Source organism: Podarcis tiliguerta (genome assembly GCF_965153285.1).
Source record: "Podarcis tiliguerta genome assembly, chromosome: 13".
NCBI lineage: Eukaryota > Metazoa > Chordata > Lepidosauria > Squamata > Lacertidae > Podarcis > Podarcis tiliguerta.
Window position 1 is genome coordinate 6,027,192 of NC_139546.1, and position 22,384 is coordinate 6,049,575.

The 22,384-nt window shown below is 46.9% G+C and overlaps 1 protein-coding gene and 1 long non-coding RNA gene across 11 annotated transcripts in view; one reads left to right on the forward strand and one right to left on the reverse strand.

Moving 5' to 3' along the window:
* The window catches only part of LOC310661666, a 651,353-nt gene that overhangs the window by 466,732 nt on the left and 162,237 nt on the right, over nt 1-22,384 (reverse strand). The window lies entirely within an intron of this gene.
* Nucleotides 1-22,384, forward strand: part of EPHA5 (EPH receptor A5) — a 245,705-nt gene that overhangs the window by 213,218 nt on the left and 10,103 nt on the right. For 9 of the 10 annotated variants that reach the window (XM_083407520.1, XM_083407522.1, XM_083407527.1 and 6 more), the window contains 4 exons: nt 3,388-3,597; nt 5,157-5,306; nt 16,705-16,898; nt 17,805-17,960. In XM_083407520.1, the coding sequence (XP_083263646.1) occupies nt 3,388-3,597; nt 5,157-5,306; nt 16,705-16,898; nt 17,805-17,960 (710 nt within the window). Of the gene's footprint in view, nt 1-3,387; nt 3,598-5,156; nt 5,307-16,704; nt 16,899-17,804; nt 21,307-22,384 lie in introns of those variants that run through there. The other variant, XM_083407526.1, reaches the window with a different exon arrangement.

The following is a 22,384-nucleotide window of genomic DNA, read 5'->3' on the forward strand; positions in this document are numbered from 1 at the left end:
TGTCGGTTGCTTGTCCCACACTTGCACATTTTACACGTGAAAAGTCTATTCTTCTTTTCCGGCGGGGTGAGAGAGATAATTTTCAAATGCAAAATGTTGGTTAGCCTTCTTTCTAGCTTTGACAACTATGGCTGTTCTTACTGGTAAGGCCATTGAAAGGTTTCCATTTTCCATTTGCCTCATCCTATAGAAGGTCTTTCATCTCTTTAGGATGGTTTGCATGGAAAGCGGGACAGTGCATCAGAAACCTCAAAACCTCACAGGTCAAAGTTTTTTTGTGCTTGGGCTGTGTACTTCAGATATTGCTGATTTCCTAAGGGAAGTCAATAGGTGTGCTGCATGAGGGTCATAACAAGCAAGGGATGTGGATGGCGCTGTGGTCTATACCACTGAGCCTCTTATGCTTGCTGATCAGAAGGTTGTCAGTTCGAATCCCATGACGGGTGACCTCCCGTTGCTCTGTGCCAGCTTCTTCCAACTTAGCAGTTCAAAAGCATGCCAGTGCAAGTAGATACCGTATTTTTCGCCCTATAGGACGCACTTTTTCCCCTCCAAAAATGAGGTCCCGCAGGGATGTCTAGGCTGCGGATAGCAGTCTGCTTCCCGGAGCGTCGGGCACCCTAAAAGCAGAGCGTCCGGTGCTTCGGGAACACATCCGCAGCCTAGGCAGCCCTGCGGGAGTTCCCCGCAGGGCTCCCCACGCTGCGGATAGCAGCCTGCCGCCTGGTGGGCGGGGCACCCTGAAGCAGAGCGCCCCGTGTGCCGGACAGACATCCGCAGCGTGGGGAGCCCTCCAGGAGTTCCCCGCAGGGCTCCCCATGCTGCAGATAGCAGCCTGCCGCCCGGCGGGTGGGGCGCCCTGAAGCAGAGCGCCCCTCGTGCCGGGCAGACATCGGCCAGCCCCACAAGCTCGGGGGACAGCAGGGAGGCGCAGCGCCACCATCCCGCTGTTCCTCGACCTGGTTAGGTTTTCCCGACCTGCTTTTGGGGGGGAAATAAAGGGATTTTTTCCCCCTTTATTTCCCCCCCAAAAAAACACTAGGTGTGTCCTATGGGACAGAGTGTCCTATGGGACGAAAAATACGGTAAATAGGTTAGGGTTTCTGTCACGATGTCCCATTGCACCAGAAGCGGTTCAGTCATGCCAGCCACGTGGCCCGGAAAGCTGTCTGCGGACAAATGCTGACTCTCTCGACCTGAAAGTGAGATGAGTGCTGCAACCCTATAGCTGCCTTTGACTGGACTTTACCATCCAGGGGTCCTTTAACTTTTTTACCTTGCAATGCAAGCAGTTCTTGCACTCCTGTAAATGACTGTGCATGGCACCAGAATTGCCTTGATAGCCCCTTTGTTGTAAGAGGTACAGGGGAGATTCAAAACTCATGGTTTTCCTGGACCTCTCACCCGTTTTTGATACCATTGACCAGGACATCCTCCTGGACCGCCTAAGGGAGCAGGACGTCGGGGGCTGTACATTGCAGCTGTTCCTCTGAGGGCAGTTTCAATCCCATGTGGAGATGTTGGGGACTGTCACCAGGAGGTTTAGCGCATGAGGACACCAGTGTGCAGTCGACACAAAACTCATATCTCTCTATGCCATCTGAATTAAGAGAGGCAGCGCAGGTGGTAAACTGGTGTTTAGTGGTGGTGTCAGGCTGAATGTGGTCCCACGGGTTGAAACTGAATCCAGACAAGGTGATGGTTCGATGACTGGGCAGTTCTCAGATCTGGGTGTTGGTGGGCATCCTGTTCTAAACAGGGTTGCATTTCCCTTGCCAGGGCTGCCTGTGTATAGCTCCGGCTCCTGCACCAAGTGAAATGCACTAGTTGCCTATTGTTTTCCTGGCTCAATGTCTGAAGCATTAATGTCTGAAGCCCTGGATGACATAAGCTCCAAATATCTGAAAGAATACCAATCTGCCCAATAAGATCTGCAGGGGAAGATCTGCAGGTGATCGCCACACTGAATGAGATTTTCAGGGAGGGCTTTCTCTGTGGTGGCCCCTTGCCTTTTAAATGGTGCAGCTCACCATGACATTGGCAGACACTTGAACCGGACATTTGAATTCCTGCTGCTGCTGCTGGATTTATGTTTGACTTTGGGTTTAGGCTATGTGTTGTTGTTGTTTTCTGGATCTATTTCAATCAGGATCCAGGCCCTGGTTTGGCACAGAAATTGCCTTGGTCACCCTCTACAATGACCTGTGTCAGACATGGGGAGTGTGACCCCGTTGATTCTCCTTGACCTCCCAGCAGTTTTCGATGCCGTTAGCCGCAGTATCCCTCTGGAGTGACTGTCCAAGTTGGGTGAGGGGACTTCCTTTCAGTTCTTTCCTTGCTTGGATCCTGTCTTACCTGGATGACCAGCTCCAGAGGGTGGCTTTTAGGGGATACAGCTCTGCCCTGTAGATTCTCCAGCATGGAATTCTGTGGGGGTCTTCTTTGTCCCCCATGCTGTTTAGCATCTCCGTGAAACTGCTGAGTTGGGGTCATTCAGAGTCTTGGAGTGTGTTGCCCCCAGTTCACGGATGACACGCAGCTCTATTTCTCATTTTCGCCTTCTGCAGGTGAGGTGGTGGATGTGCCTCACAGCCTGGTTGCTGTTATGGACTGGATGAGGGCCAGTAAACTGAAGCTCAGACCAGCTGAGGTGCTTTTGGTGGGTGGTTCTTCCGACTGGATGAGGCCGTTCTAGATGGCTGTTCTACCCTGAAAGAGTAGGCCTGTAGCTTCGGATTTCTCATGGATTCACCTGTGCTTGAAGCACAGGTGGCCTCAGGGTTGTTGAGCCACATCCCCCTTTCTGGACAGGAACAACTTGGCTTCAGTGAACTTCTGGGCTGGGCTATGGTACTGTGTTGTAGGTGGAGCTGCCTTTGAAGCTGGCTTAGATGCTTCAGCTGGTGTGGAATGCCATGACCAGGCTACTCATGGGTTGCAGATGGTCAACACCAGTCTTGATACAACTGCATTGTCTGTCTACCCTATAAATAAAAAAATGATTCAGTATCTAATGAGAGAAATAACACTTTGGTTTACAAATGGTCTAACATTTGTTACTGTCTTTTATATCAACCTTCAGCATCTCTTTTCAGGGTGGTTTAAAGCTCCAATAATAAAACATATTTTTCTAAGATCAATTATAAAAAACCTGTTTCTCTACGTATAATATTTCTTTTAAAGAAGTATTTTATTGCTGTTTTATTATGCGTTATATTTTATTGCATTTTGTTGCTGCTGTTGGCGACTTCAGGTGCCATGTACTGGAAGACTGGGGGTACAAATTTAGGAAATAATTTGGAAAAAAATATTTTCCTTTCTTTTTACAAGATTTAGATGCAGGGATTCAGCCAATTACTTGATGTTCTCATTCTGTTATTTTTACAGAAGAATGACGGGCAGTTCACTGTAATTCAGCTGGTTGGTATGCTGAGAGGGATCGCATCTGGAATGAAATATTTGTCTGACATGGGCTATGTACACAGAGACTTGGCAGCCAGGAATATCCTCATCAACAGTAACTTAGTGTGCAAAGTCTCTGACTTTGGACTTTCCAGAATTCTTGAAGATGACCCAGAAGCTGCCTACACAACAAGGGTAAGTTCCTAGCCAGCAGCAGCAATGAACCACCTGCCAAGCACGTTCTCTTGTCTTGCTCCCTATATAAAGATCTCAGGGACGAGACCATTACGCCGCTCCTATCTGCCATCCCGGGCTGCTCTTGTGAAGCCAAATTGTTCTCACTTCTAGCCGACCAGAACAGCTCGACAACAGAGAAGGTTGCCAAATTTACCGAGAGAGCAATGAGGCTGAGAGCTGTTACCTGAATGACACCAGTGTCGTCACCCGGATTCCTCACCTAGGATCTTATGATGATTATTATCATTATGTTTTATTATTATTATTTTATTACCTCTGCCAAGTTTTAAGTACTGAGATTATTAATTTACCTAGGGTTTTAATAGGTCACAAGATTTTATGGTAACCATATTTGTAATGTATTTTTGTTGGTGTTTGTCCTTTGATGCTATGGCCTGTCGGCTACACAAATAAAGTCTACTCACTCAACCGCCTGCCAAGCTATGAAAAATGGATGGGAAAATGCTAGAGTCTGGGTGGGGGCAGATTATTTGGAGAATGCCCTGAATGGGTTTAGCTAAACTCTGCAACCTTTAGAAGACATCTGAAGGCGGCCTTGTATAGGAAGTTTTTAATGTTTGACGTTTTGTTACGTTTTCGTAAATGTTGCCCCAGGTGGCTGGGGCAACCCAGTCTATCTATTTGATCAGACATAGGCAAACTCGGCCCGTCAGATGTTTAGGGACTACAATTCCCATCATCCCTGACCACTGGTCCTGTTAGCTAGGGATCATGGGAGTTGTAGTCCCAAAATATCTGGAGGGCCGAGTTTGCCTATGCCTGTATTTGATGATGCCACAATGCTGTGCCTGATGTTGTCGTGTTGCTGAATGTCAGTAAATAAAACCCCAAACAATCAAGCGATGACAATCACCTGTTAAATTTTCCCGCTTTTACCATACAATACATATTTCAGAGTCTGCAGCAGAACTCCAGCTGCCTAGCAAGGAGTAATTGAATCAAGCACCAGTATGTCTGTTTCAGAGTGCGAACATGTAGACGGATCATTTTGGTCTTGACCTTTGCCTCCCTCCCGTTTTCCTTACCAATTTGAATTCAGCGCTAGTCTGTCATTAACATCCCAAACCTCAGGATTTACTTGATGTGCAGCCATGACCTGAAAATTGTCAGGTGGTGTTTCTGGTACCCTGGAGTCAGCTTCTCTGGAGTCCACGCTGTGCTGACGATTTGCTTGCTTGCTTGCATTTCTCCCCCACTAGCTACTATGACCTAATTGAGATGTGAATTCTATACATGTCCTGGTGTTCAAATGAAATTTAAACAAGCCTTCAGGACAGGCAATTAGTAGTCAGCCAGCAAGGCACATATAGACTGAGATAATGTGGAAAGAGGCTTTCATGCTCTCAAAACAGATTTACATTAGCAATTCTACATCACTTTCCCACCCCATTCAAGCCAGAAAATGGTCTCCCTTGGCACTCTGAAAACAAAACAAAACCAACAGCCGCATTTTCTCAATCTGTGTTTTTTTTTTTTTTTTTTTTTTGCCTTCCTAGGGAGGGAAAATCCCTATCCGATGGACAGCTCCAGAAGCCATCGCCTTCCGCAAATTCACTTCTGCCAGCGATGTCTGGAGCTACGGGATTGTGATGTGGGAAGTGGTATCTTATGGGGAGAGACCTTACTGGGAGATGACCAACCAAGACGTAAGTATTTCAGTTGTCCTTCCTGTCAGAAAGCTCTTTAGCTGCTGAAACAGAACACGCCGCATGTATTCATGATTCCCAACACGTTTTGCTGTTGCTGATAAGTATCTAAAGCAGGCAGCAGGTCTGGAAATGTTACTGTTGAATCCATGAGTAGGCAGGAGGGTTGGGAAAGAAGCAGTAACTGAATGGGCAGATGAAATGGGCTTCTATTCGAGCTTCTAGGTGATTTCTGTGCATGCTTTCTTTCTGCATGTACTTCTGAACAGTGAATGTGATATGCAATTTAACCCACTTGTTTGCCTGCTAAGACCAGGCTGCAAGCCCAGCCAAGACCTGAAGGAGACTGATCTGCACCATGAATTTGTCACGGAGTCAAAGCCATTTGATGCCCACCCCACAGCTCCTGTGGCTCATTCAGGCTTCAGGAAGGAGGTGCAAGGTTCTTGCAGAGCCCTCCTACCTCCTTCCCAAAGCCCGGTAAGCGCTTGCCTGGCTTTGAGAATCATAGAATCATAGAGTTGGAAGAGACCACAAGGGCCATCGAGTCCAACCCCCTGCCAAGCAGGAAACACCATCGGAGCACTCCTGACATATGGTTGTCAAGCCTCTGCTTAAAGACCTCCAAAGAAGGAGACTCCACCACACTCCTTGGCAGCAAATTCCACTGTCAAACAGCTCTTACTGTCAAGAAGTTCTTCCTAATGTTTAGGTGGAATCTTCTTTCTTGTAGTTTGGATCCATTGCTCCGTGTCCGCTTCTCTGGAGCAGCAGAAAACAACCTTTCTCCCTCCTCTATGTGACATCCTTTTATATATTTGAACATGGCTATCATATCACCCCTTAACCTCCTCTTCTCCAGGCTAAACATGCCCAGCTCCCTTAGCCGTTCCTCATAAGGCATCGTTTCCAGGCCTTTGACCATTTTGGTTGCCCTCCTCTGGACACGAGGAGGAGGAGAGAGGATTCTAGGACCCTGTGAGAGCCCTCACACATCATTCCTGAAGTGGGACAAGTGCTTAGAGGGCTTTGGGTAGATGTGCTCCTCAGCTGCAATCCTGGTGTGACTGCACCACTCTCACTGCCCTAAATCCGCCCCTGGAAAACTTTCACTGAGCTACAACTCCCATCATCCATTGGCCTGGCTTGCTAGGATTGATGGGTGTTGTGGTCCAGCAACATCTGGAGGGCCAAAGGTTCCCCACACCTGATACAACATTGGAGATATTGTGGGAAATGTACCCTGTTTTTCACTCCATAAGACACACCTGACCATAAGACACACCTAGTTTTTAGAGGAGGAAAACAAGAAGAAAAAAAATATTCTGAACGAAACAGTGGATGTATGATTTTTGTGGTTCATGCTAGGGCCACAGACATGTGATCTGATGGTGAATTTGGGGTGACCCAATGCAAAAAACCTGAGGATCCATTTGGCTCCGTGCTTTGTAACCACATTTTTGCACCAATGCGCCCCCACGCAGCATTGGGTGCGTGATTTTTTTGGTGCAGGCTGTAGCCATGGACATGCTATATGATCTGATGGTGAATTTGGGGTGACCCAGGGCAAACATCCTGAGGATCCATGGGCTTTTACCTCCCCCCTCCCAGGCAGCCTCCGCTAGAGTCCCTTATCTCTCTTCAAATCCCACCGATCAGCTGTTTCCTTTCAACACGCCCTTCCCTCTTGTTTGCCTTAGTATCTTTTCCTTAGCTGGGACAGTTTTTTGCTCCTCCTTTTCTTCTAATTTCTCTCCTTATTGCTTTAGTCTTCCTGATTCCCCCCTTTGCAAGTTTGCTGTCTTTACCTCCCCCTTCCCAGGCAGCCTCCTTTATCTCTAGTGTCCCTTATCTCCCTCCCCAATTGGCAAATGATCAGTGGCTTTGTTTCAACACCTACTTCCCCCTTTCAAAAAAAAAGCATGATCTGCTTTTTGCCCCTGGGCAATTCAGCTCCAGGGACCACACATTCGCTCCATAAGACGCACAGACATTTCCCCTTACTTTTTAGGAAGAAAAAAGTGTGTCTTATGGAGCAGAAAATACGGTAAATGAGTCGGTGGAAGAAGATTGGAAAAAATTCAAAGTATATTTACAGAAATACTGCAAAATTAATGAATGTTAGAAGAATGCTGGAATGAAGTTATATGGTTTTAGCAGAAATGTTATAAAGAATTAAGTAAAAACTGATTGTTAATGGGCCAAAGTGGAAAATTTAAAGTTAGATTGTGTTAAGATAAATTATAGAACAAAAAATTGAGAAAGATGGAAAGGATTTGCTGAAATAGCTAATTGAACTAGAATACAAAAAAGGGAGGTGTGAGGAGGTCGATGAAACAAGTAAATGAAAGGTAAAGATATGGAAATATTGGATGTTTTTTTAAATGTTCTTGTTGTTTTGATGTATTGTTTCTTTTTGTTTTTCTCTTTATTTTCGATGTATTGTTTGGTAATTTTTTTATTCCCCCCTTTTTTTTCTGTAACTATTAAATTTCTAATAAATATTAATTTAAAAAAACAAACCAAGAAACAGAAAATACAGTAAATGGTGGCTAGACTTAGCTGTCCAGAACTGCTTTGCCAAAGTTCAACTGTTCAGTATGGCTGAGTTCTGAGTTGCACAAACACACACAACACACACACACACACACACACACACACATGGATATGCATTATGGAACCTCTCCTATTCCCCTTTTTGGGTAAGAGTAGCGGGAACATGATGCCAGTATTCAGGAAGGCAGGCATAGCCATGGAAATCAAAGGGAAGATTTCACACCTCCCTGGCTAGCCAGCCAAGCAGCAGCTGTTTTACAAAAACCTGGGGAAATGCTCCCAGTCTCTCTTTGCAGCCCCTTTCATTGCCAGCCCTTTCTTTCAGTAGCGCAAACACACTTTATTGCAAAGTGAAACAACAAAGCCGGAACAGGTTCTCTTGGCAGAAACATTGTCATCCCGTGAATAGGCCTTAATTCAGCATCCATCAGTATTATTTTTTAAGGATGAAGGGCTGTCATGGGATAAATGCATTTTTATTACTCAATTCAGAAACACTGACAGGCTCGCACAGCTTAATCCTTGAGGGCCATGCATATTGCTAACCAGTGAGATTCCTCTGGGAAAAGAGAGGAGGCTGTGTGGTCTGTTTGGTAGTGTTTGAGCAGGCCTTTGCCCATGAATGAGTATTAGGGAAGTGTGCATTTTCCCTTTTTAACATGCTTCAGTCCCCCTTTTGTACTCCCAATCTGGGCAAGGGAGATTAAATGCAGATAGCAAGCAGTGCGGATTGTACCACACACACACACACACACAGACACACACACACACACACAGAGAGAGAGAGAGAGAGAGAGAGACTCAATAAATGCTAACAAATGGGAAGGGAATTCTAATACGCATTAACAATTGCGATGCACAGTTTCAAGTTCAGCATTCAGGGTTGTCAACAGGATTCCCTGGAACTGGTACACACAATCTACAGTGGTGCCTTGCAAGACGAAATTAATTCGTTCCACGAGTTTTTTTGTTGTACGAGTTTTTTCGTCTTGTGAAGCACCACTGCATTTAAACACTGACAACGGCGGGGAGGGGCGGGGAGAAGCAGGACAGCTGCCGCAGCCGGTACCTCAGACTCACCCGCGCGTTGTGGCCACCGTGCGACGTGGCTGCTGGAGGGCGGTGGGGCTCAGGAGCGCGACTCCAGGGAGAGAGAGGTGCTGGCGGCAACGGCTCTCTGAGGGGAGCGCGCGAGGGGGGTGGGCAGTGCGCGAGGCACTAACCGTCAGCCGGAAGGTGGGAGGGAGCCAGAGGAGCGGGGAAGTGAGCGTGCGTGCGTGCAGTGCGCATCACCATGACACGAGAGGCAGGGCCGTTTCGTCTAGCGAAGCAAGCCCTTAGGAAAATCCGTCTTGCGAAGCACCTCAGAAAACGAAAAACTCTTTCGTCTTGCGAGTTTTTCGTCTTCCGAGGCATTCGTCTTGTGGGGTACCACTGTATTGGCAACAACTCCTTCTTAAACACATACAGCATGTGAATTTACACCGGCCCACCTCACAGGGCTGTTGCAAAGATAAAAAGAGGGGAGGGTAACACAACCTTCAGCTCCTGGGAGGAAAAGATACAAATATATAATGTCATTCATGGAAAGAAAAATAAGAATGGGCAAAGCCACAAAAGCCTTTGATTTGATTGATTCCAAGCTCTGCTTAATAACCTCCAGTGAAGGAGAGTCCGCAACCTCCCGATGGAGTCTGCTCCACTGTCATACAACTCTTAGGGTCAGAAAGTTCTAGTTACAGGTAGGTAGCCATGTTGGTCTGCTGTAGTTGAAACAAAATATAAAAAAATCCTTCCAGTAGCACCTTAGAGACCAACTAAGTTTGCCATTGGTATGAGCTTTTGTGTACATTTCACACTTCTTCAGATACACTGAAACAAAATTCACCAGACCCTTATATATAGTGAGAGGGTGGGGAGGGGTATTACTCCGAAGGGTGGTGGGAATGGGTGATTGGCTGATAGGTGTGATAAACCTGTTGATGACTGTTAATGACTGCAATTGGTCTTACAGGAAAAAGCAAGAGGTGAGATGGCAAAAAAAAAAAAAAAAGCTTTATCATGTATAATGAGATAAGAATTGTGCTGTGATTTACAGCCTGCTTTACTTAAAAGGCTCAGAAAAGGTTTTGTGGCGGCTGTCGCATGCTGACAGCTTCTAGGAGCCGCAGGTGAGAGCTGAGTGCAAGGTGGGGACCAAAGCTGGACAATGTGCCCCAGAAGGAGCACGGCGGGTCCCACACCAGAGGCACTACCATTCCCTAACACCCCATGTGTGGTTGAACCCTAAACTAGGGGCTACTGATACATCTTGACATAATGAATTCCATAAACGCCATTTGTTTATATTTCTTCCAGTAGGGAAGAAGACTGCTTCTGTACACAGCGATTAAATGTGAAAAAACATCTAAAAGTGATTGAGGACTAGGACTACTTACCAAGAACCCAACACTTGTTTTATACATCTTGAAAGCCATTATGATCCTTTCTTGGCAAGTAGTCAGAGGGCACTGGTGTGCTGAGCAAGACCATCTGGATTTTACAGACTATATTTTGTCGCAGAGATATTATGCCACAGAGACATTGTCATTCTGTGGTCATCAGAGGCAGATTGTTTGCTATTTGGTAGTCCTTGTTGTGGTCAAAACTAATTCCTACTGGTCTTGTTGCTAGCTTCTCAGGGTGCCCCAATCCAAGGTCAAGAAAATGCAACACTCTTGCTACATTATGTTTCACATTTTTATCCCTTCCTTCCTCCAAGAAGCACAGAATAGCACATGTGAAGGTAACCCAAATTATCTTGTTACTAATAGATCGTATTTTACTGATATGTCCATAGACCCATTGTAAAATATGACTTGAGTAAGAAATCTCAGATAATATGGAATGTTATTGTCAGGGAACTGCCATCGGCAGGACAGGAGGTGCCAAGACTCTCTGAGGTAGAGAGAGACTTGACACCTGAAGAGGGAACCAGTAGGGGGCGAACAGGAACGTCAAGGGAAGGAGAGTCGGAGGAATGGCTCAGAGATGCTTCCAGTGAAAACAGTGGGGAGGTCTCAGGACCTCCTATAGGAACACCCGTTCCTCGGCGGAAACTGTCACGCAGAGAGTCCAGAAGACGTGTTTCCGTTAAGGAGCTTTTATGTTGGAAACGTTTCCGAAAGCAGCCACTTTCGGATTCTGCTAGCGACTGACGCAGCCATGCTGGAGGGGCTCCGTCACAGGCAGAGGTTTGAGAAGCTGTTCAAACTCTGAGGGATTGCAATTTACACACAAGCAGCTCTTCATCCCATCACAGCAATCCGAAAGTCACCGACAGCTAGCTTGTGCCAGGGAGAGGCATCATGAGCGAACCAGCAGGAACCGGAGGGGCAGCTGGAGGAGGTCCAAGCCTGGAGGAAAGGTATAGGACGTTGGAAATCCAGCTTGCCTTGCAGACGGCGAGGCTGGAAGAAAGGAGGGCTCAGGATGCAGAGAGGGGGAGGGAGAAAGCCACCCCACTCAACAGAAAGATGCCAGGATTGGTGCAGAAATTTGGGGGGGACCCCAGGAACTACCATGCCTTTAGGACAGAGATGCAATATGCTCTCAATCTGCAATTCAATGACTTCCCTGATGAGGAATCGCGAGTGGCTTTTGTAATTAGCCATCTCGAATCAGGGGCGAAGGACTGGGTTAGACCCTTGATGGCAGCAAATAATGAGATCCTAAAGGACGCGATGAAGTTTTTTCGTGCCATGGACCTGATGTTTTCCAGTGACATTGAGCAGGGAGGGGTGCGAAGGCAGTTAATGGCTTGCAAACAGGGAAACAGGACTGTCCGTGAGTACTGGACTGAGTTCACTATGTTGATTCATCGATTGGGGTGGGACTTGTCTTCTGAGCCCATTCAAATGCTTTTTGAAGAAGGTCTGTCTTCGTCCTTGAAAGATGAACTTTCCCGGAACCCCAGAGCAGAGTCTATGGACCAGCTGACTAAAGCCGCGCTAGCCATAGGAGCGCGCCAGGAAGCGAGGGCTTTGGAGAAGCGGGAGGGGAAAGGAGAACGTTGGAGGGAGCTCCGCATTCCAGACATTCCAGAGCAGCCTTTCCCGCCGGCAGAGCCGATGGAAGTGGGAACAGCGCGTGCGCGCACAGTTTCAAACATCGGTGAAGGGCGGAAGAAAGAGGGAAAGGGCGGGAAGAAATGCTATCTCTGCCAACAGCCAGGACACTTTGCCAGAGTCTGTCCACGGAGAAAGGAATGGCAAGGCATGGCAGGAGCTGTTGGGGGAGAGGAGGAGGAAAGCACAGAGCAAGTAAAAGCCAACGCCTGGCTGCCGTCGGGGCACAGCAGCCAGGCTCAAAAGCAGTGAGAGTGCCTGCACCAGAACCTCCCAGACCTGCTCTAGTGATAGAGGTGTTGCTAGAGCTGCCAAATGGACACCCCCTACAGATCAAGGCCCTGCTGGATTCAGGCAGCTCCTGTAATTTCATGAGTAAGGAGTTCGCAGCTGAGCACCAGATACAAACCCTCCCCTTAAGTAAACCCCTGCAGGTAACCACGATTGACGGCAGAGAGCTGTTGGGAGGAGAAGTGAACCAACAGACAGTTCCCATGATAATGAGGGTGGCAAGACACACCGAGAGGATAGCGTTTAATGTGGCCACATTGGGAGGAGCTCCCATAATTTTGGGGATGAGCTGGCTGGCACTACACGATCCTCTAGTGGGCTGGCACCAGAGGGTGGTCTCCTTTGGGTCGGCGCATTGCCTGGAACACTGCAAGCAGGGGAAGGATCCAGGGGGAGCCAAGCTCACCTTAGCTGGGATGGAGGTAATGAAGCAAGGGGAGGTGCCTCCGCAATATGCAGATCTGAGCAACGTATTTAGCGAAAGAGAAGCAGACAAACTGCCGCCGCATAGACCCTTTGACTGTCAAATCAACCTACTCCCGGGGGCTCAACTCCCAGTGGGCAAGCTGTACGCCATGTCAGACAGGGAGATGCAGGAGCTGAGGGAGTTCATTGACAAAAACCTGAAGAGGGGTTTCATCAGAGAGTCCCGAGCGGTGGGGGGCAGCCCAGTGTTTTTTGTGGACAAAAAAAACACAGATAAGCCGAGACTTGTAGTGGATTTCAGGGCCCTAAACGCCGTGTCGGAACCCCTGGCCTTTCCTATGCCCCGAATTGATGACATTCTGACCAGGGTGAGGAAGGGGAAGATTTTTACAAAACTGGACCTGCGGGGGGCGTATAATCTGATACGAATAAGGAAGGGGGATGAATGGAAGACCACCATGTTCACCCCTTTGGGAGCATTTGAATACCTCGTAATGCCCTTCGGTCTCCAAGCCGGCTCCGCATGTTTTCAAAGTTTTATCAACCACGTCCTGGGGCCGTTGCTCTACAAGAATTGTGTGGCCTTTTTGGATGACGTGTTGGTGTATTCGGAAAATGAAGAGCAGCATGTGAGGGACGTGAGAGAAGTGTTGGGCCGGCTGCAAGCCAATCAGCTGTGGGTGAAACTGGAGAAGTGCCAGTTTCATGCCAAGGAGGTGGAATTCCTGGGGTACCGCCTGTCAGACCAAGGATTGGCCATGGATCCAGGCAAGGTCCAGGCGGTGCTGGAATGGAAGACACCGAAAACCAAGAAGGATGTGCAAAGATTCCTGGGGTTTGGGAACTTTTATCGGAAGTTCATCAAGAATTTTGCACACTTGACGGCGCCCATCACCGACTGCCTCAGTAGCAAGAAGAAATTTGTTTGGACGGCGGAGGCGAAGAGAGCTTTTGAAGAACTGAAAAGGGCTTTCGCTTCGGAAGAACAACTTCTGCATGTGGACCTACAGAAGCCCATGAGGGTGGAGACAGACGCGTCAGACAGAGCGGTGGGGGCTGTGCTTCTTCAGCCGGGAAGAAATACGTCGGAGTGGAGACCGTGTGCCTTTTTCTCGAGGAAGCTGAATAAGTCCGAGCGGAACTACACGGTGTATGACAGGGAACTACTTGCCATTCACGAAGCGTTCCGGAGGTGGAGACATTTATTGATTGGGGCACAACACAAGGTGCAAGTGTGCACCGACCACAAGAATTTGGAGTATTGGAGAACAGCTCGAGTACTCAACCAACGACAAGTGAGATGGGCACAGGAATTTTCCAAATTCCACTTCGAGATTTGTTATGTACCAGGCCCAGAGAACGTCAGGGCGGACGCTCTCTCACGCAAACCAGAGTACTTGGAAGGGGAGGGGGCAAGCGAAGAAAGACATGTCATTCCTGAGGACCGCTGGGTGTGTGGGGCGGCGCTGGTGGGGAGACGAGAGCTGGTAGAAGAAACGGAAACTGACGAATATGCCCAAAATAAGCTCAGAGGCCTCAGGGGAGAGGGTGAGAGCCCGGAGGGTTTTGAAGAAAGAAATGGGGCATTGTATTACAAAGGGGCACTGTATATACCAGAAGGTGAATTGAGAGGGAGGGTACTCAAGCAGTTGCATGATAGTCCCACGGCGGGACATTTTGGACAACACAAGACCATGTGGATGGTCACCAGGGAGTTTTGGTGGCCCAAGGTGAGGGAAGATGTAAAGGAGTATGTAAGAGGGTGTGACCAATGCCAGAGGGCCAAGGGGGAAAGAAGGGCGCCGGCAGGGTTATTGGAACCACTACCCACGCCAGAACGGCCTTGGGAGGCGGTATCAATAGATTTTATGACGGATCTGCCCAAATCCAAAGGGAAGACGGCCATCATGGTAGTAGTGGACCTGTTAACTAAGATGTGCCACTTTGTAGCATGTTCACATGCAGTCACAGCGGAAGAAACAGCGAAGTTGTTTGTAGAACACATCTTCCGGCTGCATGGCGCCCCCTTGAGGGTTGTCTCGGACCGCGGGAAACAATTTACTTCCAGGTTCTGGAGGAAGCTCATGAGCTTGCTGCACGTGGAAGTCAATTTTTCGACGGCCCGGCATCCTGAAACCAACGGGCAGGCGGAAAGAGCAAATGGCATCCTCCAACAATATCTGAGGTGTTACGTCAATGACAGAGGGAATGATTGGGTCGAAAAGCTGGCGCTGGCAGAATTTGCCTACAACAATGCGGAGCATGTGTCCACAGGGATGAGCCCCTTTTTGGCCAATTACGGGTGTCACCCCAGGGCATTCCCGGGGGAGGGGGGCGAGAGATGGAGCGTCCCAGCGGCCGAACATTTTGTAGAAGAGATGGAAGCGATCCATCGTCAGCTTCAGCTCAACTTAGAAAGGGCCAAGGCTCAATATAAGAAGCAGGCAGACAAGAACAGGAGGGAAGGTGAAACCATAAGGGTGGGGGATCAGGTGTGGTTGTCCACCCAAGGGTTGCCGTTCAAAGGGGGTTGTAAGAAATTAAGACCCAAGAGATTGGGACCCTTTGAGGTCATTCAGCAGGTCAACCCAGTGGCTTTCAAACTCCGGTTACCCAACCACATGAAATTGCATCCAGTGTTCCACAGGTCATTACTGTCACCGTACAAGGGGGGAGGTGAAGGGGAGCACACCAGGGGACCGGTCTTGGAAGAGAGGGAAAGCAGTAACCATGTAGCGGAAATCCTCGATTCCAGGTGGAAGGGCAATCAGGTGGAGTATTTAGTGGTGTGGGAAGGGGAACCGGAGTCAGAAAACACCTGGGTGACTGCAGAGGAGGTCAATGACGAGGTTTTAACAGAAACGTTCCACCAAAGATTCCCGCGGAAACCACAGCCGGTAGCAAGGTTTAGAAGGGAGTATTTCGGCACCACAGACGAGGAAGAGGAACTGGAAGGATTCGCGGAGTCGGAGTTGGAAGAAGGAACGGACTCAGATGACGAGGAGTACCGAGAGACTAGGAACCACAACAAGTGGAGAAAGGTGTTCGAAACTTCAGACGATGAGGAAGGTTCTTTCCGGGGTTTTACCTCCTCACAACCCGTAGGGGAGGAGACGGGAGGGGGTGAAGGGGGCCCTGGAGGGGAGGTGGATGTCAGGGAACTGCCATCGGCAGGACAGGAGGTGCCAAGGCTCTCTGAGGTAGAGAGAGACTTGACACCTGAAGAGGGAACCAGTAGGGGGCGAACAGGAACGTCAAGGGAAGGAGAGTCGGAGGAATGGCTCAGAGATGCTTCCAGTGAAAACAGTGGGGAGGTCTCAGGACCTCCTATAGGAACACCCGTTCCTCGGCGGAAACTGTCACGCAGAGAGTCCAGAAGACGTGTTTCCGTTAAGGAGCTTTTATGTTGGAAACGTTTCCGAAAGCAGCCACTTTCGGATTCTGCTAGCGACTGACGCAGCCATGCTGGAGGGGCTCCGTCACAGGCAGAGGTTTGAGAAGCTGTTCAAACTCTGAGGGATTGCAATTTACACACAAGCAGCTCTTCATCCCATCACAGTTATACATAGCCTGAAACATAATACAAACAAGACATATACAATTTTGCATCCACGCCAAACTCACTCTGAGATCATCCATGCTGTTATTCTGGTTGCCAAATTTCCTTAACTTTTAAAAGGGGCTACCCTTCTAGTAACATATTTGTCTTCTTCTTACAGAATTCTAAACCAAAACCTTTTAAAATGTTTTAAAGGGGGACAGGTCAAATCATGCTTAACTCCATTACAATATTCACAGTGTGTCGAAAGCTTTTCTGTTGATCAGTCTGCCATTGCTAGTATGAGGTAAAGAACCTTCTCCAATTCCCACAATTATTTTCCAGATTTACAGCTTTTCAGATGTGTGAAATTATCAGAAAACGTTTCGGTGCTTTTCTTTCAAAGACCTTGTTTGCCATCCTGGTTAAAACAATGAGCATTGAGGAAGGATGTTCTGGAATCTGCTTTGACTTCCCTTAGGTGATTAAAGCTGTCGAAGAAGGGTATCGCCTGCCAAGTCCCATGGACTGCCCAGCTGCTCTTTATCAACTTATGCTGGATTGCTGGCAGAAGGAAAGGAACAGTAGGCCCAAGTTTGATGAAATTGTATGCATGTTGGACAAGCTCATCCGGAACCCTAGCAGCTTGAAAACGTTGGTGAATGCATCAAGCAGGTACACAAACCAACCCCAAAAGTCATGCTGTGTCATACTTCTCTCACAGTTTTCTAGGATTATCTCTTCTGTTGTGATCCCTAATTGGATTCGACTACTTGAGGAGGGATGAAATGTAGGAGAAGCATCAACAAGGGGGAATAAGGGGCTATGAACAAAAGCAAAGATCAGGGCTGGCCCAAATATGAGGCAGCAGAATTCAAGGGGCGCCCCTTGCGGCCACCAGAGAAATGAGGGGAAGTGACGGCAGCAGCTTCTGGGTTCTGGCAAGGTCTTGGAAAACACCGCAAAGTCTCATGAGAGCCCCACAAAATCTTCCCAGAACGTGGAAGATGCAGTCTCAGAACCCTGGTAAATGAGGCTTCTGAAGGGGCTGGCGAAGGGAGGCCATGGGACATCTTCCCATAAACAGGACATACTGCCATTGGCAAAGAACCAATAAAAAGGGTATTAAGAGCTGTGGGGTTGGGGAGTTTCAGCCTCCTGAAACCACTATTTCCAAGCTGAGAAGTGAACCTGCAGAATAGTTGGATAAACTGTAAACCCTACAGTGAAATGCTCTTCTGACATTAACATGTGGAGAAGCTAACTTTGGGCACCGCAGGGTCACACTTTCTTATTACAGTGGTACCTCCGGTTGTGGACGGGATCCGTTCCGGAGCTCTGGTCAGATCCCGAGGTTTCTGCAACCGGAGGGACCGCTTCTGCGCATGTGCGTGCGGCAACCCCCCCCCAAAAAAAAATACTTCCAGGTTTGCCGCATTCGCATCCTGAAGGATACGCAAATGGAGCTACCACTGTAATTGCTGCTGTTAACTCCATGCAAAACAAGACCGGAAGTGTAACACCCAAATGAGGTGTTTTTGTTTAGGTTTGTCTTAATCTGTATCTTGATTTCTTTTTTAGAGTTTCAAATTTATTAGGTGAACACAGCCCGCTGGGAAATGGTGTCTACAGATCTGTAGGTGAATGGCTGGAAGCCATCAAAATGGGACGGTATACAGAGATTTTCATGGAAAATGGATACAGTTCAATGGACGCTGTGGCTCAGGTGACCTTGGAGTGAGTAGATTTCCTGATCCTTTTCATTGAAATAAGGGAGAAACCTGTTGGTTTGAAGCCAGTTAGAGAGTAAAGATAGAAAGTGAAGACTGGAAGCATTTAAGGGTTTTTCTTTGTTTTTCTTTTAACACCCATCTGATTCCAAGGAAGTTTCAGCATTCATATCCTATATAAATGATAACAGACCAATGAGATAGCTGGCCTTATGGTTACCGTCAGCTGTTGACAAAGCAGCTCTAATAAAGTAGCACATGAGTTTGGACGTAGCAACAGCATCCCAATTTTGGCACATGACTTGGCTTGTTTCTCATGTGACAAAGGCACTCTTGCCGAGTGCGCCACAGTTAACGGAACTACGGGAGTTTTGAAGACCGTAATCTTCTTTGCAAGCCAGGAAGTCTTGATTCCACAAACACCTTTGAATACCTGTGGGTGCAATGGCGGGAGGGGGAGGGAATCCACCCCCAATGTAATCTGGCCCAGAGCCACAGCTTCTTGTGGTGATGGGAAACCACTCCAGAGCAGCTCCAGAGCCCCTTTCTTTCTGAGAAGTTCTCCTGCAGTCCGGAAATATAGGGATGTCTCCATTTCAAGGGAGGAAAGATGTTCTTAGTATCCTTGGAGATCTTGGCACATGCAAGCCTTTGGGGAAGTGAGAGGAGGAGAACTTCTTTTAATTCTTCCCCACAAAAGCAGAGAAGTGACGCCTTTAGGGGAAGTTTCTGCAGAGAAGGAATCCCATTAGAGGAGAGCAGAAAGCAAAAGGACATACCATGCCTGTATCTGAGACTGTCAGATGCTGGAGAGTCTAGCACAGCCAGGGGACTTACTGTAGATGTCAGGTCCACCTCTGAGATGCAAGAGGAAAGTGTTAAGGAGTGCACCAGCAGAGATGTAATCCCACGAGTGATTTTTAAAACTTGTTTTTAAACCACCCTTACCTACATCTCTAGAGTCTGAAATGCACGGGGAGCGTACCTTATTGATCTGCTTTTTAGGAAAAAATAATAAATTGATTTTCCCCTCTCTGCGGCCTGAGGAAATTTTCCAAGCTCATCCCTTTCATACAGATTCTCCAGGCTCCATATTTTTCAGGAAATCCTTAAGAATTTCACTAATTTGGGGTTTACTTTTAAAAAATGTTAATGTTGCACAAATACCTCTCTTTTTTAAAAAATAAATTTAAAAAATCCACTCTCCTTAAAGCAAACACAATCCCTGCTAGTAGATACCCACGATAGTCTTAGATACAGACAGAGGTGTGAATTATTTTTCAGATTGCCTTCCACCAGAACACTTCTCCACAGTAACAGAGGGAAGGTTAAAGTACAAAGACCAGCTTCCTTCCTTCCTTCCTTCCTTCCTTCCTTCCTTCCTTCCTTCCTTCCTTCCTTCATATCAGATAGGGAGTCTATCACAGTTCCCTGGCTGTGCTAAAACACTTCAGTTTCCTTGCATCTGTATCAGATGGGGAAAGGTGGGGGGTGACTGTAGAGAGAAATATGGAAGCCATCTGAGATTCAAGGATCCACTCCGGCAGAATGAATCAATTCCTCTCTCCAGCAGAGCTCACAAGACTCTGATTCTAAATAATTGGGATGGTTTTCTGATCACAACTCATGAGCAGATACCAGGTTTGCACATCATACTAAGCCAAACCATGGTATAACATAAACATGTGAGTGCACAAACTTCAGGAGAGGACAGTTACTGCTTTGGTCCTCCCAGTTGTTTTGCTGCAGGAGACTAGACTTGGCCTAGCTTGGCATGTCACCCAAGCCTTGCCTGTTGGTTTAATTTTCTTGAAATTAACCACAAGCTGTAACTCAGGTTTGTCCTATGGTTTAGGGCTCATGGTTCATCCAGGAGAGCTAAGACAAGAGACTGAGTTTAGTTCACACACCAGGCTGACCCTTGGTTTAGCTCAGCATAGCAGTGAAATAACCAGTCAAGATCAAAGTGGATGCAATCTCTTCTTCAGGAACCCTTGTGTTTTGGCTAAGCCATTTTTTAGGCTTAGTGTGACATGTGAACCATACTATTGCTTAACAAACATTGGGGCCTGACTTCTCTATTTTGAATTGTGACAAAATGCAAAGGGGCCTTGAGTGAACATTAGACACGGACACTTAAAGTTGTGTATGAAAGTGGATTTATTTTGCTCAGTATTTCTGTTTCTCAATTGCATTTAATTTACCGGGAACTCTCAGATCCTCCTTAGGCTGCAGTTCCAATGACCGGCATGGTCAGCTCTCATATCATATGGCATGGCTGGGAATTTATGGTTGATTTCCAATTCCTGTGGCAGAAATTCAAGAAAGAAAGAAAAGTTTAGATCTCCCTTCTGTAGTTTGACCTTAAAGGATTAAAGGGAAAATGCAAAAGATGTTGTGTGTTCTAAATTCTTACATCATACTTGTTCATTTGGAGTAACCTGATACTGTCTCTTTTGTGTCATGGGTGGACGACTCCACGCAAGTATCTGGAAAATCTCTGCTATTCAGAGCAGGCAATTTGTAATTTGGGTCAGGTGTGTGCTGTATTTATGAATGTACTACTTTGCTCGGTTGGATCTAATCCTGTGGAATATCAAGCACTTTTAAATGGTCTAGCAAATGCTTTTTGCATTTCTCTTAAATAACATGTACATGTAATTGTGCTTGTATTTGACTTTAGCGTTTATTACAGTTCTGACACTTTGATGCTATATTTCACCTCGGGTGACACAGAAGTGACACAAGATACCGAAATCCTGAAATGCAGCCTATAGAATCATAAGCCACCTCCCAGGGGTGCTTTCAAAATCTTAACTTTTCATTGTGTGCAAACAAACACAAAACACAATGTTATCAGCTACAGCCCATTCATATCTATCAAGAGCTATTTTTTAAGTCAATCTACATTTGCCAAAGCTTAATTTATCTTGGAATGTGTCTGTTTCAAGAATGAAGCAGGATTCTCTGTGTTTTCAGTGAAGCTTAACCCTAACCAACCCAGATCTTAAGTCCCTAACTCAGAATGTAGTCCAACTGGTTTCAGAAACTGTAACAATAATTATGCTGCAGTTTATTCTCTAGAATAAGGACTGAATGATCCAAACTGTCAGAGACTAAAGGTGCATTTACACCAGGGGCACAGGGTGGAATCCAAGGCAAGTGAGTTGAACAGTGCTGCCTCAGATAAGTTAGTCATGACATTAGTAAGGTCCCATTGATTTGAAGGTGAACTTATTGCAACTAGCTTAGTCTGGATTCAACCGATAAGCAAGTTTTATAGTCATCCTCTCTCCTTAGGGAACTGAAGTTCTCTTTAAGGGACATGGGATCTTTGGCAGGGTGTTGTTGTTGTTTAAAAAAACAAAAACAAAAAACTACAATTCCCTTGGGAAGAAACACCAATGTGATGTTTATAGTATAGATAGGCCCTAAGGGGAGAATTGCATTGTTATTGCGGTTCACCTTTAATCAACTGGCCTGATTAAAACTGGCTGAAAGACCGTGAACACCACCTCATGGAAGTGGCTAAACACACCTGTGTACAGCTAATTCCTATAATTCCTAGCAGCAACCATGCTGCCAAAGATACCATCTGAACTAGATCTAAATAGTTGCAGGATGAAGATGCCAGTATTCCTCCCCTCTCCATTACACTTGTGCCACCAGTATTTGTGGTAGATTTATTATGAGTTCTGAACCTTAGGTATTCTAGTGCCACACCAGTTTTTCCCTCATCCTCTCTCTCCCTCAACAACCCCCCTCCGCTTTTCTACCTTCTTCTTGTCTACTCAGCCCATAATAATAATAAATAATAATAATAATTTATTTATATCCCACCCTCCCTAGCTGAAGCTGGGCTCAGAGCAACTAACAACAGTAAAAATAACACAGTTTACATAAAATCACAATCAGTTAATTGAAATACATTCTAAAATCAATTCATTCTAAAATCAATTCAGAGTCAAATTAATGGCAACCATTGGGCTAGAGTTCTATGAGGATTACAAAAGGAGGGGGTCAGACTGTGCCTTGGCCAAAGGCCTGGTGGAACAGCTCTGTCTTGCAGGCCCTGCGGAAAAATATCAAATCCTGCAGGGCCCTAGTCTCTTGTGACAGAGCATTCCACCAGATCAGGGCCACGGCCGAAAAAGCCCTGGCTCTGGTTGAGGCCAGCCTAACCTCCGTGGGGCCTGGGATCTCCAAGATGTTTTTATTTGAAGACCATAAGGTCTCTGTGGGACATACCAGGAGGGCGGTCCTGTAGGTACGAGGGTCCTAGGCCATATAGGGCTTCAAAGGTTAAAACCAGCACCTTAAACCTGATCCTGTACTCCATCAGGAGCCAGTACAGCTGGTATAGCACCGGGTGAAGTAATGTAAACACTGTTCATGGACAGACTATAAGGAATCCAAATTTTGCTTTTCCAT